Source organism: Procambarus clarkii, chromosome 4 (assembly GCF_040958095.1).
Source record: "Procambarus clarkii isolate CNS0578487 chromosome 4, FALCON_Pclarkii_2.0, whole genome shotgun sequence".
NCBI classification, from domain to species: Eukaryota; Metazoa; Arthropoda; class Malacostraca; order Decapoda; family Cambaridae; genus Procambarus; species Procambarus clarkii.
In genome coordinates, this window is record NC_091153.1 from 8,403,065 (window position 1) to 8,416,544 (window position 13,480).

At 42.6% G+C, this 13,480-nt stretch overlaps 1 protein-coding gene across 1 annotated transcript in view; it reads left to right on the forward strand.

Annotated features, from left to right (window-relative positions):
- Positions 1-10,946, forward strand: part of LOC123751381 (uncharacterized) — a 40,983-nt gene extending 30,037 nt beyond the window's left edge. The window contains exons 2-3 of the mRNA XM_045733478.2: positions 5,682-5,845; positions 9,107-10,946. Coding sequence (XP_045589434.2) covers positions 5,682-5,845; positions 9,107-9,670 — 728 coding nt within the window. The 3' untranslated portion in view covers positions 9,671-10,946. The remainder of the gene's footprint in view (positions 1-5,681; positions 5,846-9,106) is intronic.
- The last annotated feature ends 2,534 nt before the right edge of the window (positions 10,947-13,480 follow it).

A 13,480-nucleotide genomic window follows, 5' to 3' on the forward strand; every position in this document is an offset into this window, starting at 1 on the left:
ATTAATAAAATTAATAATTTATAAAAAAATTATTAAATGTTAACTTTCTGTATATTACAATATGATAATGTTTTTGAATCATTTCGGTTTCTTATCAATAAAAATGGAAGTACAGCTTTTTCCTTTTGATTGGAATTGCAAAATAATATCCTAATGGTTCATTTTTTTTTGGGTGGTGGAGGGGGAAGGGGGGGGGGGGGCGAGGGGGATGCAGCAAAACATGTGATGAGGATTTACAAAATTGCAGAAGTGCAAGTCATATTTGTTTCTCACCAGCTATTTTCTATCACATTATCCAGCCTTGGTCCTCTTCCATCACATTATACAGCCTTGATCCTCTTCCATCACATTATCCAGCCTTGATCCTCTTCCATCACATTATCCAGCCTTGATCCTCTTCCATCACATTATCCAGCCTTGATCCTCTTCCATCACATTATCCAGCCTTGATCCTCTTCCATCACATTATCCAGCCTTGATCCTCTTCCATCACATTATCCAGCCTTGATCCTCTTCCATCACATTATCCAGCCTTGATCCTCTTCCATCACATTATCCAGCCTTGATCCTCTTCCATCACATTATCCAACCTTGGTCCTATTCCCCGTTTTTGACCTCGTTCTCTCTCTCCTACCACATTCATTATCCTTGGCCATTATCCCTCCATCCCATCCCATCCCCCTTAGTTCTCAGCCCTGGTGCTTGTAATGGCTCTCCACTTTGGCACTCTCCTTTGGTTCCCTCTCAGGTTCTGTCCTATTTCTGGTCCTCAACTGCTACCTTCCCTTAACTCCTGGTTCTTCTCGTTCTACCTTCTTCCTCCTAGTACACCACCTTGGCCTGCCTCCTCCTAGTACACCACCTTGGCCTGCCCCCTCCTAGTACACCACCTTGGCCTGCCCCCTCCTAGTACACCACCTTGGCCTGCCTCCTCCTAGTACACCACCTTGGCCTGCCCCCTCCTAGTACACCACCTTGGCCTGCCTCCTCCTAGTACACCACCTTGGCCTGCCTCCTCCTAGTACACCACCTTGGCCTGCCCCCTCCTAGTACACCACCTTGGCCTGCCCCCTCCTAGTACACCACCTTGGCCTGCCCCCTTCTAGTACACCACCTTGGCCTGCCCCCTCCTAGTACACCACCTTGGCCTGCCCCCTCCTAGTACACCACCTTGGCCTGCCCCCTCCTAGTACACCACCTTGGCCTGCCCCCTCCTAGTACACCACCTTGGCCTGCCCCCTCCTAGTACACCACCTTGGCCTGCCCCCTCCTAGTACACCACCTTGGCCTGCCCCCTCCTAGTACACCACCTTGGCCTGCCCCCTCCTAGTACACCACCTTGGCCTGCCCCCTCCTAGTACACCACCTTGGCCTGCCTCCTCCTAGTACACCACCTTGGCCTGCCTCCTCCTAGTACTCCACCTTGGCCTGCCCCCTCCTAGTACACCACCTTGGCCTGCCTCCTCCTAGTACTCCATCTTGGCCTGCCCCCTCCTAGTACACCACCTTGGCCTGCTTCCTCCTAGTACACCACCTTGGCCTGCCTCCTCCTAGTACACCACCTTGGCCTGCCTCCTCCTAGTACACCACCTTGGCCTGCCTCCTCCTAGTACACCACCTTGGCCTGCCTCCTCCTAGTACACCACCTTGGCCTGCCTCCTCCTAGTACACCACCTTGGCCCTGCTTCCTGACACTACACCTTCTCCTCCTGCTCCTGCTGCTGCTGGCCTTCCCTACCCGGATGTGGCTGCCAGCATCCGGGTGTCTGGGGCATGATGCTTCTGACTCCTCGGCCGCTATTGTTCTTTTAATCACTGCAGCTTCACACACACACACAGCTTTTTTGTGACGAAGGTTGGAATGTGTTGAGAGGGGGGGAGAGGGGCGGGGCTGTGAGAGGGGGCAGATGGAGCTGTGAGGGGGGGGGAGGTAAAGGGGAAGAGGGGGGGGAGGGGGGTTGAGAGGGTCGGAGGGAAGCGTGTTAGGAAGGGGAAGAGGCAGTGTTGAGTGATGTGTAAGATTTGGGAATTTTATGAGGATTTAGGGTGAATGTTGTGAGGGGGGAGGGTGTATGTTGTGAGGGGGGGAGGGTGTATGTTGTGAGGGGGTGAGGGTGTATGTTGTAAGGGGGGTGAGGGTGTATGTTATGAGGGGTGAGGGTGCTAGGAGAGGAGAGGCAGACTAGGGGGAGGGGAGAAGGGTGTTGAGGCAGGCTAGGTGGGGGGGGTGAGGGGGGGAGGTGTTGAGGGTGGGAGTAGAGTAGGCAAGGAGAATATTATGTTCAAGGAACGAAAATGAGGAAGTGATGATGATATGTTTATTAGAGGCGAACATGTGGGTGCAGGAGGAGGAGGAAGATAATGTGTAAGTGTAGAAAGAGTGAGCACGTGGCGTGAGTGTGTGTGTGTGTGTGTGTGTGTGTGCGTGTGTGTGTATGTGTGTGTGTGTGTGTGTGTGTGTGTGTGTGTGTGTGCGTGTGTGTGTGTGTGTGTGTGTGTGTGTGTGTGTGTATGTGTGTGTGTGTGTGTGTGTGTGTGTGTGTGTGTGTGTGTGTGTGTGTGTGTGTGTGTGTGTGTGTGTGTGTGTGTGTGTGTGTGTATGTGTGTGTGTGTGTGTGTGTGTGTGTGTGTGTGTGTGTGTGTGTGTGTGTGTGTGTATGTGTGTGTGTGTGTGTGTGTGTGTGTGTGTGTGTGTGTGTGTGTGTGTGTGTGTGTGTGTGTGTGTGCGTGCGTGTGTGTGTGTGTGTGTGTGTGTGTGTGTGTGTATGTGTGTGTGTGTGTGTGTGTGTGTGTGTGTGTGTGTGTGTGTGTGTGTGTGTGTGTGCGTGCGTGTGTGTGTGTGTGTGTGTGTGTGTGTGTGTGTATGTGTGTGTGTGTGTGTGTGTGTGTGTGTGTGTGTGTGTGTGTGTGTGTGTGTGTGTGTGTGTGTGTGTGTGTGTGTGTGTGTGTGTGTGTGTGTGTGTGTGTGTGTGTGTGTGTGTGTGTGTGTGTGTGTGTGTGTGTGTGTGTGTGTGTACTCACCTATTTGTGCCTGCAGGATCGAACATTGACTCTTGGATCCCGCCTTTCTAGCCATCGGTTGTTTACTGCAATGACTTCTGTCCCATTTCCCTATCATATCTAGTTTTAAAATTTTGAATAGAGTTTGCTTCCCACAACCTGCTCCTTAAGTGCATTCCATTTTTCCACTACTCTCACGCTAAAAGAAAACTTCCTTACATCTCTGTGACTCATCTGAGTTTCCAGCTTCCACCCATGTTCCCTAGTTCTGTTATTTTTTTCCGTGGGAACATTTCTTCTATTTCCACTCTGTGAATTTTCCTGAATATTTTATACGTTCCTATCATATCCCCCCTCTCTCTTTTTTTTTCTAGTGTCGTAAGGTTCAGTTCCATCAGGCGCTCTTCATATCCCATCCTTCGTAACTCTGGGACGAGCATCGTCGCAAACTTTTGAACCTTTTCCAGTTTCCTTATGTGTTTCTTCAGGTGGGAACTCCGTGATGAGGCGGCATACTCTAAGACTGGCCTCACGTAGGCAGTATAAAGCGCCCTAAATGCCTCCTTACTTAGGTTTCTGAATGATGCTCAAATTTTTGCCAGTGTAGAGTACGCTGCTGTCGTTATCCTATTTATATGTGAATCAGGAGATAGATTAGGTGTTACGTCCACTCCCAGGTCTCTTTCTTGCGTCGTCACAGGTAGGTAGTTCCCCTTCATTGTGTACTGTCCCTTTGGTCTCCTATCACCTAATCCCATTTTCATAACTTCCCATTTTCCATTTCTACTACTGTAAACATGTCATTAACGTATATTAGAAATAGAATAGGTTCCCAGCACCGATCCTTGAGGTACTCCACTCGTTACTGTTCGTTAGTCCGAACGTTAGTTCGTTAGTTAGTTAGTTAGTTCGTTAGTTAGTTTCTCGCCCCTTACCGTAATTCTCTTGCTCCTTCCTGTTAGGTAGTTCCTTGCCCATACTAGGGCCTTCCGCTTACTCCTGCCGGCTTCTTAAGTTTAAATAGCAGTCTCCTGTGCGGTACTGTTTCAATGGCTTTATGGTAGTCCAGAAATATGCAGTCTGGCCATCCGTCTCCGTTCTGCCTTATCCTCGTTATTTTATCATAGAATTCCAAAAGGTTTGTTAGGCATGATACCCACACACAGTGTGGGTGTGTATTCATCTAGTTGTATTCACCTAGTTGTTCTTGCGGGGGTTGAGTTCTGCTCTTTCGGCCCGCCTCTCAACTGTCAATCAATCATCTGTTACTAACTACTCCCCCCCCCCCACACACACACATACTCAGGAAGCAGCCCATAGCAGCTGTCTTACTCCCAGGTACCTATTTACTGCTAGGTAATAGGGGCATCAGGGTGAAGGAAACTGCTTATTAGTTTTTCCGGCGGTGCCGGGGGATCGAAACCCGGTCCCTAAGTCCACGAGTCTAGAGCGCTGTCCACTCAGCCACCACCCACCGTTATGTATGTGTGTGAGTTTATTCACCTAGTTGTATTCACCTAGTTGTATTCACCTAGTTGTATTCACCTAGTTGTGCTTGCGGGGGTTGAGCTCTGCTCTTTCGACCCGCCTCTCAACTGTCAATCAACTTTTTATCTTTTTATTCTTCCCCCCCCCCCCCCACACACACTGGAGTCTGCCTCCACTACTTCACTGCCTAATGTGTTTCTGTCGAAATTCACTATCTGGAGTCCCGTCCTTACAGCACCGGTCAATCTTAGACTGACAATCTTCGGACTGGGTAGCTATTCACGATCCATTACATGTACACAAGCATATATATGATAACTATCCACCTTAATCATGGCTCAAGAAGGTGAGAATTAAAAAGGGGTGGAGATGGTCAGTGACCAGTTCAGTTCATGAGGCTACTTTGAGCAATCTCTAACCTTTTCCACAACCGCCCATGGGATGGGTATGGTCTCTAGCATACCCATCCCATGGGCGGTAATCATACCCAGCAAATTGCCGGTATTGGAAAAGATTAGAGAGTTCCTCAACTCTCCACTGACGATCTGCACCCATTTTGAGCCAGATTTAAGATGGATAATTGAATTAGATTCCCATATCTAAATTAAATGAAGAATAATAGTCATTGTACACGCGATGGATATTCCATTTTCTAAGAATCTGGGACGATGATGTTTGCTGCACTATAACCCATGAGAATGTATGCTAGCACTACCCAGGCCATTACCAATAGCACATCACTGCCAACAGTTCTAGTACTGCTAACAGTACCAGCACTGTAAACAGTTCTAGCACTGCATATAGCAGTACCTATGAGCGGCCCAGACCGTGAATGGCTCGATCAAAACCTTCTGTTTACACGTTGAAGGACAAATAGAACCTAACGGCAACGATAAACCTGCGATATTAAGAGGAACCATGGCGCTCAAATATATAAACTGTCATGTGTAATATGAATAGCATTATAGTTTATTCGCCGACTTAATGCTAAATAATTATCACAGACATTTAATTACAAACGGAAAAAGGGGGAAGCAGAATTACTTCCACAGGTGTCATTCATTGTGTAAAGGAAATTTATGTCTTAGTTCGTTATACCAAACGATTCATCAGGAGTTAAAAGAACACAAAATTCTTCTTTGGGCTTACAACAGACCTCCTCTAACATCTTTCCATCTCATTTCCTTCAACAGAAGAGGCGCTGAAGGCAGACCTGCTGGGCAAGCCGAGGAAGGAGCGGACCGCCTTCACCAAACACCAAATCCGAGAGCTGGAGGCTGAGTTTCAGCATTCCAACTACCTCACCAGACTCCGCCGCTACGAGATTGCCGTCTCGCTTGACCTCACCGAGAGACAAGTGAGTCACCGTGTTTATGTTGTAAATGTATACACAGCTCAGGGTATTGTGGGCGCGTTGGTGTAGTGTCTGGCGCGAGCGGACCCCCCCCCCCCCCCCTTCCCTTCCTTTTTATGTAATCCATACACATACACACACACATACACACACACACACACACACACAAACATACACACACACACTCACACACACACAGTTTCAAATGTACATATGATAGAGCCCAGTAGGCTCAGGAATCTGTACACCAGTTGATTGACAGTTGAGAGGCGGGACCAAAGAGCCAGAGCTCAACCCCCGCAAGCACAATTAGGTGAGTACACACACACACACAAACACACACACACACACACACACACACACACACACACACACACACACACACACACACACACACACACACACACACACACACACACACACACACACACACAAACACACACACACACACACACACACACACACACACACACACACATTTGAATTTGACATCAAATTTGAAACCGAACCAGTAACCGAGATATATAAGTTTAAACAATTATTAGTGAATATGTTACCAAAACGAGAGTAACCCAGTACCCCCAGAATAACGAAAACTTGACTATTGGAAGATGTTACTCACTTGTTTCACAGTTTGTTCACCTGAGACTTAAGGAAGTCCAAGCAACCTCAGGGGTACAAATGACACAATGAACAACCCGGAAGGGTTTTCTTCCTACTAGGGGGTGTTGTACATATGGCAGTGTGTTCACTCACAGGAAGAGTCACGTTGACCTCCGTGGCAAAATTAAAAAACAATTATAAATAGAGCAAAGATTAACAAATACTTAAATTTTTTAAATGAATAATTCTGATATTGTTTAGGTCAAAAAAGATAATATTGTAGGCCTAGTCCCAGGAATGTTAGTTCACAGTGATTTGGAAATATTAAATGAACAACCTTATTAGCAATTAATGAATGAAGAAAATTAGTTTTTTAATAAGGCTGAAATTAATACGTAAATTTCAAGTTCAAGCGTTTAATATTTCAGTAATAAACAAACATATCCATCTTTGAGTGATGTTTAAACATTAGTAAAGATTCATCTACATGTTGATGGTAAAAAATATTCTTATAGATTGAGGGACAAGTATCTATCCAAAGTTTCTCACACTAACGAACACGCAAGCATAACATGAGCCGAGAACTGAGCCATATTGCTACTCCATATGTTCACCATTAAATGAAAGAAAACAAAACTAAATTTAAAGCTGCAATCTCTTAAAACTTAGCTGCTTTTTTATTCCAACCAAAATTACAAGATAGATAATTTAAAGTCAACTGAGAAGATTTTTTATGTTAGACATTTGTAAACAAAGATACGACATAATAACTAGACATAACAATGAACGTATTAGTTGTTAAAACATCACTTTATGCAACAAACTGTGACAAATTGTCAGTAGCCGCCAAGCCAACGCAACGAGACTGCACACTCTCAAGAAATGCTTCAGAGGTGTCTAACTGATACTCAAATGAGACTTTAAACCATCACTCATCTCTAGAGCGTCTAAATGGTAACTATCATCACCTTCTTAAGTGCCATACAATAGTGGTTGATTGTTCAATAAATCCCTGAACTATATGTTTAACAAATCTCTAACCCTGTCCATGGAGGACACAAGAAAACGTATATATGTGGTTGGCATTGTTAATGTGTGGCCACGTCTGTGGTAGAAAATAATATTAATAATAATAAAGATATCGTATGTGATAACAATTCATTTACTCGGATCATAGATGGATCCGAACGTGGGACTGAAATAAAGGAGATAGTCTTTAATGTCGATGGAAAACACTAAACATCAAACACCGGTAGCACAGAGGTGGAAGAATGCTCGGAAGAGATCTAAGACGGCTCCCTAACCCAGTTACTGAGCCTTCCAGGAATAATATTATTCTGAAGTGAGTCTTGCGTGCATCAAATCTGTAATTGGACTATACACACAAATTTTAATAAATATTTGAATACAAATCTCTCTCTCTCTCTCTCGCTCTCTCTCTCTCTCTCTCTCTCTCTCTCTCTCTCTCTCTCTCTCTCTCTCTCTCTCTCTCTCTCTCTCTCTCTCTCTCTCTCTCTCTCTCTCTCTCTCTCTCTCTCTCTCTCTCTCTCTCTCTCGCTCTCTCTCTCTCCCTCCCAAAGGTTATTGAAGATTTGTAGAAATACTGCAGGGAAACTAGAGGCCGTCCTCGTATAAGAGAAACCATCACTGTAACTAGTAACTGAAACTGAAACAGTAACTGAAACCATCACTGTAAACCAGTAACTGAGATATATAAGTTTAAAAAAATTATTTGTGATTGTGTTACCAAAACTCAGTGGCATTGTAGAAACTCCAATGATATCTTAAGGTTATCTAGAGATGATTTCGGGGCTTAGCGTCCCCGCGGCCCGGTCCTCGACCAGGCCTCCTTTTTTGTTACACAACCTCCAGGAAGCAGCTCGTAACAGCTGTCTAACTCCCAGGTACCTATTTACTGCTAAGTGAACAGGGGACATCAAGGTGAAAGAAACTCTGCCAATTTGTTTCCGCCTTCACCGGGGATCGAAAACGGAATCTTAGGACTACGAACCCCGAGCGCTGTCCACTCAGCTGTCAGGCCCCATAATGAATAAAAATTTTGAGTATAAAGTAAAAAACGGATAATAAAGGATTTTCAGTCAAATCCGAATGTTAATAAAAATCATATGAATAAGTGGATGCATTTCTAATTTTAATTAGAAACAAAAATACTCAGGACCAGGATTCATTAAGCATTTAAGTGTTCACTTACGAAACCATTACATCTTTCCTCAATCATGGCGACTTAATTTGCATTTATTAAACAGTTTATGAGCATCGAAAACCGCTACGAAGTTGTCTATAACAATCATACTCTTGAGTCGAGAACTACCTCGCTGCGTTTTCGAGCTTGTTAAACGATTAAGTAAATACAGACTAAACTGCCGTGATTGAGGACAGACGTAAAGGCTTCGTTAGCGAGTATCGCTGAATTAGTTTCGTTAATTGACACTTAAGTGAGGACAAGTGTGCGGGTCTCGTAAGCGAACACGTAAGAGAAGACAGATGTACGGGTTTCGTAAGCTAGCACGAAAGTTCTCATTAAATCCTGGCTTTGATTTGTAGTCAATTATATTACAAATGTAACAGAAACGCTGGAGTTTGTATTACTCTATTACTTAATGCCCAGTTACTTACACTGTTATGTTTCCTCCTCTATAGGTAAAGGTATGGTTCCAAAACCGACGGATGAAGTGGAAGCGGACTAAGAGCGGACAGCTGGCTATGAAACGGCAGCAGCAGCAGCAACAGCAGCTGGAACAGCATCATCTGGAAAAACAGCAGCAGGAGGAGACGAGTTCATCCCCGAACCAGGAGGCTCCAAAGCCTCAACCTGAAGACACAAAACTCCTGCTACAAGCTGTTCAACAGCCACCCATCACCAGTAACCTTAGATGCAGCAACGAAAACAGCAACATTCCTGATACGAACAGCAGCAGCAGCAGCAGCAGCGACAGCACTGACAGCACGCAGCGTGACCCAGTACTCACTCATCATGGAGTTTTGGATGGTCCATCCACTCCTCCGACACTCTCCTCCACTGACCTCCAAGGAGGTCACCTCCAGAACCCCTACCGGAGCCTCCACCACGCTCCTGCACCACCATCCTCGCCCCTATCCACCACCCCTCTTCCTGGCCCTCTGGAGGATAGTGGTACGTTCACTAGCCTTCAACAAGACCTGAGAGACACAAGCCCGTACCTTCAGGAAGATGAGACTTGCTAGTAACACACGTATTGCTTCGCTTCTCTTTATTATTTTTCACTTCTAACTCATTCTAACTCGTAGATTAGCTAATTTCATATTTATTTATACGATTACAACATAAGCTGAATTATTAGTATAACAGGTGTTCATGATTCTCAATGGTTGATTTTGATTGGTCTCAGAGTGCGAGTATATCCTCCCAGCCAAGGCCGCAGACTCGATAACACAACGGTTATCAAACTTATTTCACTCCTGTTATCTCTGAATGTTATCACGCTTGTTCATTGCTAAAAAATTATCTCGAAAAATTTCTAAGGAACTGTGGTATTTTGTAGGATTTTGGATGTAATATTATATGAAAAACATGCATATATTCTGATATTATGATGATATCTAATACAATATACTGCAGAATATTAAAACAATCTTATACAATATATTACATAACATATTCGCATACCTTGTAAAATTGTAGCTTCCTTACCCACCGGTTAGAAATAGAAAATAATTACGACTAGTTCTGGAAATAAAGTTAATATTTAATTTGTAAAAATTTATGATTATATTCTAAAAAAATTGACCTAAATATTCCTGTTTTTGCAATTCAAATAATGAACTAGAAGGTACCCAGTTTTTTTTTTTTGCAAGTGATCCTGAGCCTGCAATCCTGCCGCTATCTTTCCCCATAAATTCTATATTATTCCCTTGCAATATACATGATTATTGCAAGGCCTTCAATACCCATTACCGATTCTGCCAGAAATCTTCACACTTAACATCTCCATACAGTTGTGCAATACGCGCCATGATCTACTATATCAACATAAATTTCAAACTAGATTACGAAACTTTTGTAAGTTTCAAAATCCAGCTAGATTGCCAGCTAGATTACGAAACTTTTCTCATAATAAGAAATAATTTGAATGACATTATAGGCCTATATGCATATATATATATATATACCAAAAATGTGTAACTACCAGCCTCGTTTCTTAATTTAGAGTGTGATAATTATTACATATTTGTTTTGTAACGTGTAAAATCATATGTGGATGGTATAGACAATTTGAAAACAGTATGGTAATCTTTTAATGTGTTATTGCTCACTGTTTTCTCAGATAATATAATAATTATATATTATATAAGTTCGATTTTTTTTACTAAAAAATTTGTAGTTCAGTATTTATATTCTTCTTTTTATTTTGTAATATGCAGTGTGAGAACAGACTCTGTGTGTCTATTCAATTTAAATTGTTTTGGCTTGAATATGATATTATATTCTTGAGTGTGCAAATCCAGCTGTGTTTAATTACCCATTTTTCTATGAAATTATATATTTTTTGCCAATCTTTTTCACTATTAAATAGAAACACTAAGATATATATATATATATATATATATATATATATATATATATATATATATATATATATATATATATATATATATATATATATATATATATATATATATACATATATATATATGACAATGTCAGACCACGAAGGAAAATGAAACAGGAAATTTCCTTAAGTACTTTCGTATATTAAATACATCTTCAGAAGGTCCAGGACCTTCTGAAGATGTATTTAATATACGAAAGTACTTAAGGAAATTTCCTGTTTCATTTTCCTTCGTGGTCTGACATTGTCACATTCTTAATCACGTGTTTATTTTCGTGATATACACACACACATATATATATATATATATATATATATATATATATATATATATATATAGTGGGTACCACCTCTGGTTGTTTGCAGGGACACTCACTCCTCGAAGAAGAGGATATGCAGCACCCGGTGGAGCCTTGTGGGGCTCCCGCGAACACTGACACACGTTTCATTGCATATGAATGCATATTCCGTGTTTAATATTGTTCTTGTTTTGGGCAAAACAAATATAACATTTAAGTATCCTCTTAGGAAAGAAAAACGAAAATAATCCGAGCGCTTTCGTATATTAACATATTTTGAGGAAATACAGTAGATACAGTACTCCTTTAAAATGTTTTAATTCGCGGAATCGCTCGGATTATAATCATTTGAACGCCACAGTTGCACTCTCCATGTGTGTGCTCTAATGTCACCAGAATGTTCATTATGAACATCACTATTATCTCCGTAACTCGTCCTTACTGTCCTATTCTTCATCAGCTTTACTAAAACTTTATCACAATCCCAAATCCCTTTTTTTTGCCTCATGACTTTCATTAACACGAAATATTACCACGACAACATACGACTCCTTGTCCCTCTACCACCACACATGCTACCACATACCACATACCACATACCACACACCACATACCACATACCACATACCACATACCACACACCACATACCACATACCACATACCACATACCACACACCACATACCACACACCACACACCACATACCACATACCACATATCACCAACGCCAGCTCATCCTTGGGCACCTGCTAGTGTCGTCAGAGTAGCGAGCATCAGTTAAAGGCCATTACTATAATGACGGTAGGGTTAATAGGTCCCTTCACACTCATCCCTCACTGCTATAACCACCTCTACACCCCCCCCTGTATCTCCCCCCTTCACCCCCCTACACATAGGTACATTGCCCTACCCTCCTATCCTGTATCCACCCCCTATCCTTTGTCTTGTAAGTCTGTCTCCTTCGTTCCAAAGTTCAACCTGTCCAATGTTACGTTCATTCCCTATTAGAAAACACAGACCTCACATTTCTGTGTCGCGTACTTCGCTATCACACCAAGCACAAAGATATCAGTTTTTCCAATTAAATGTGATTTACTCAATAGAGCTCACAGCTGCCAATTTCCTATTACAGACGATGAGTCACAATAACGTGGCTAAAGTATGTTGACCAGACCACACACTAGAAAGTGAAGGGACGACGACGTTTCGGTCCGTCCTGGACCATTCTCAAGTCGATTGTGAGACGTCGTCGTCCCTTCACCTTCTAGTGTGTGGTCTCGACAACTTCCTATTACAGGTTTTGCACCTTTACATCAGATCAATCATCAATCACTATCGTATCAGATGATACTCTTCCTATAGCCTTAAGTAAATTATTTATAGATATTGGAACAGGAAGGAACTGAATATTCTCTGTGTAAGTGAATCACAGAAATTACTGGAAAACGTTCGCATACATTCAAAATAATTTACTTCCTGAAATCCAAAGTTTGCTTATTGTAGAAAGTCTACGTAAACTGTCCACAGCTGCCTCTTATTGGATTAATGTGTGGGATATGATTAGTAACGTTTTAAAATATATATAAAGTTCTCAGTATGGAAACTGTTGAGGGCCACTACCTGAATTATTCATATTGATTCATATTGTGATTCATATTGTGTAACTTGTTTCTCAAGAGCGTTACTAAATGAACCTTGAGGTTCCGTTTCGTACCCATTATGTGTCTCTGTAACCATTTCTACCACCACTTTCGGTGGGTATTGAATGCAGATTAATTAAAAAAAAACGAAAACTACTCTTTCCTACCCTGAGCCTCTAGAAAAATGTTTTAGCTCTCTGATGAACAGAAAATCTTGGTGTCTCATTTTTGCAATTTTAACGCCGATTTTTGCAATTTTAACGCCGATCTGCAAGCAGGTCGGCGTTCAATCCCCGACCGTCTAAGTGGTTGGCCACCATTCAATCCCCCCGTCCCATCCCAAATCCTTATCCTGACCCTTTCCCAGTGCTATATAGTCGTAATGGCTTGGCGATTTCTCCTGATATTTCCCCTTAATAGTGAGATTTAGTTCCATTTAAAGTACTGTTTTGCAAGAAGTCAATCTATAGTCCGCAGTTAGCAGGA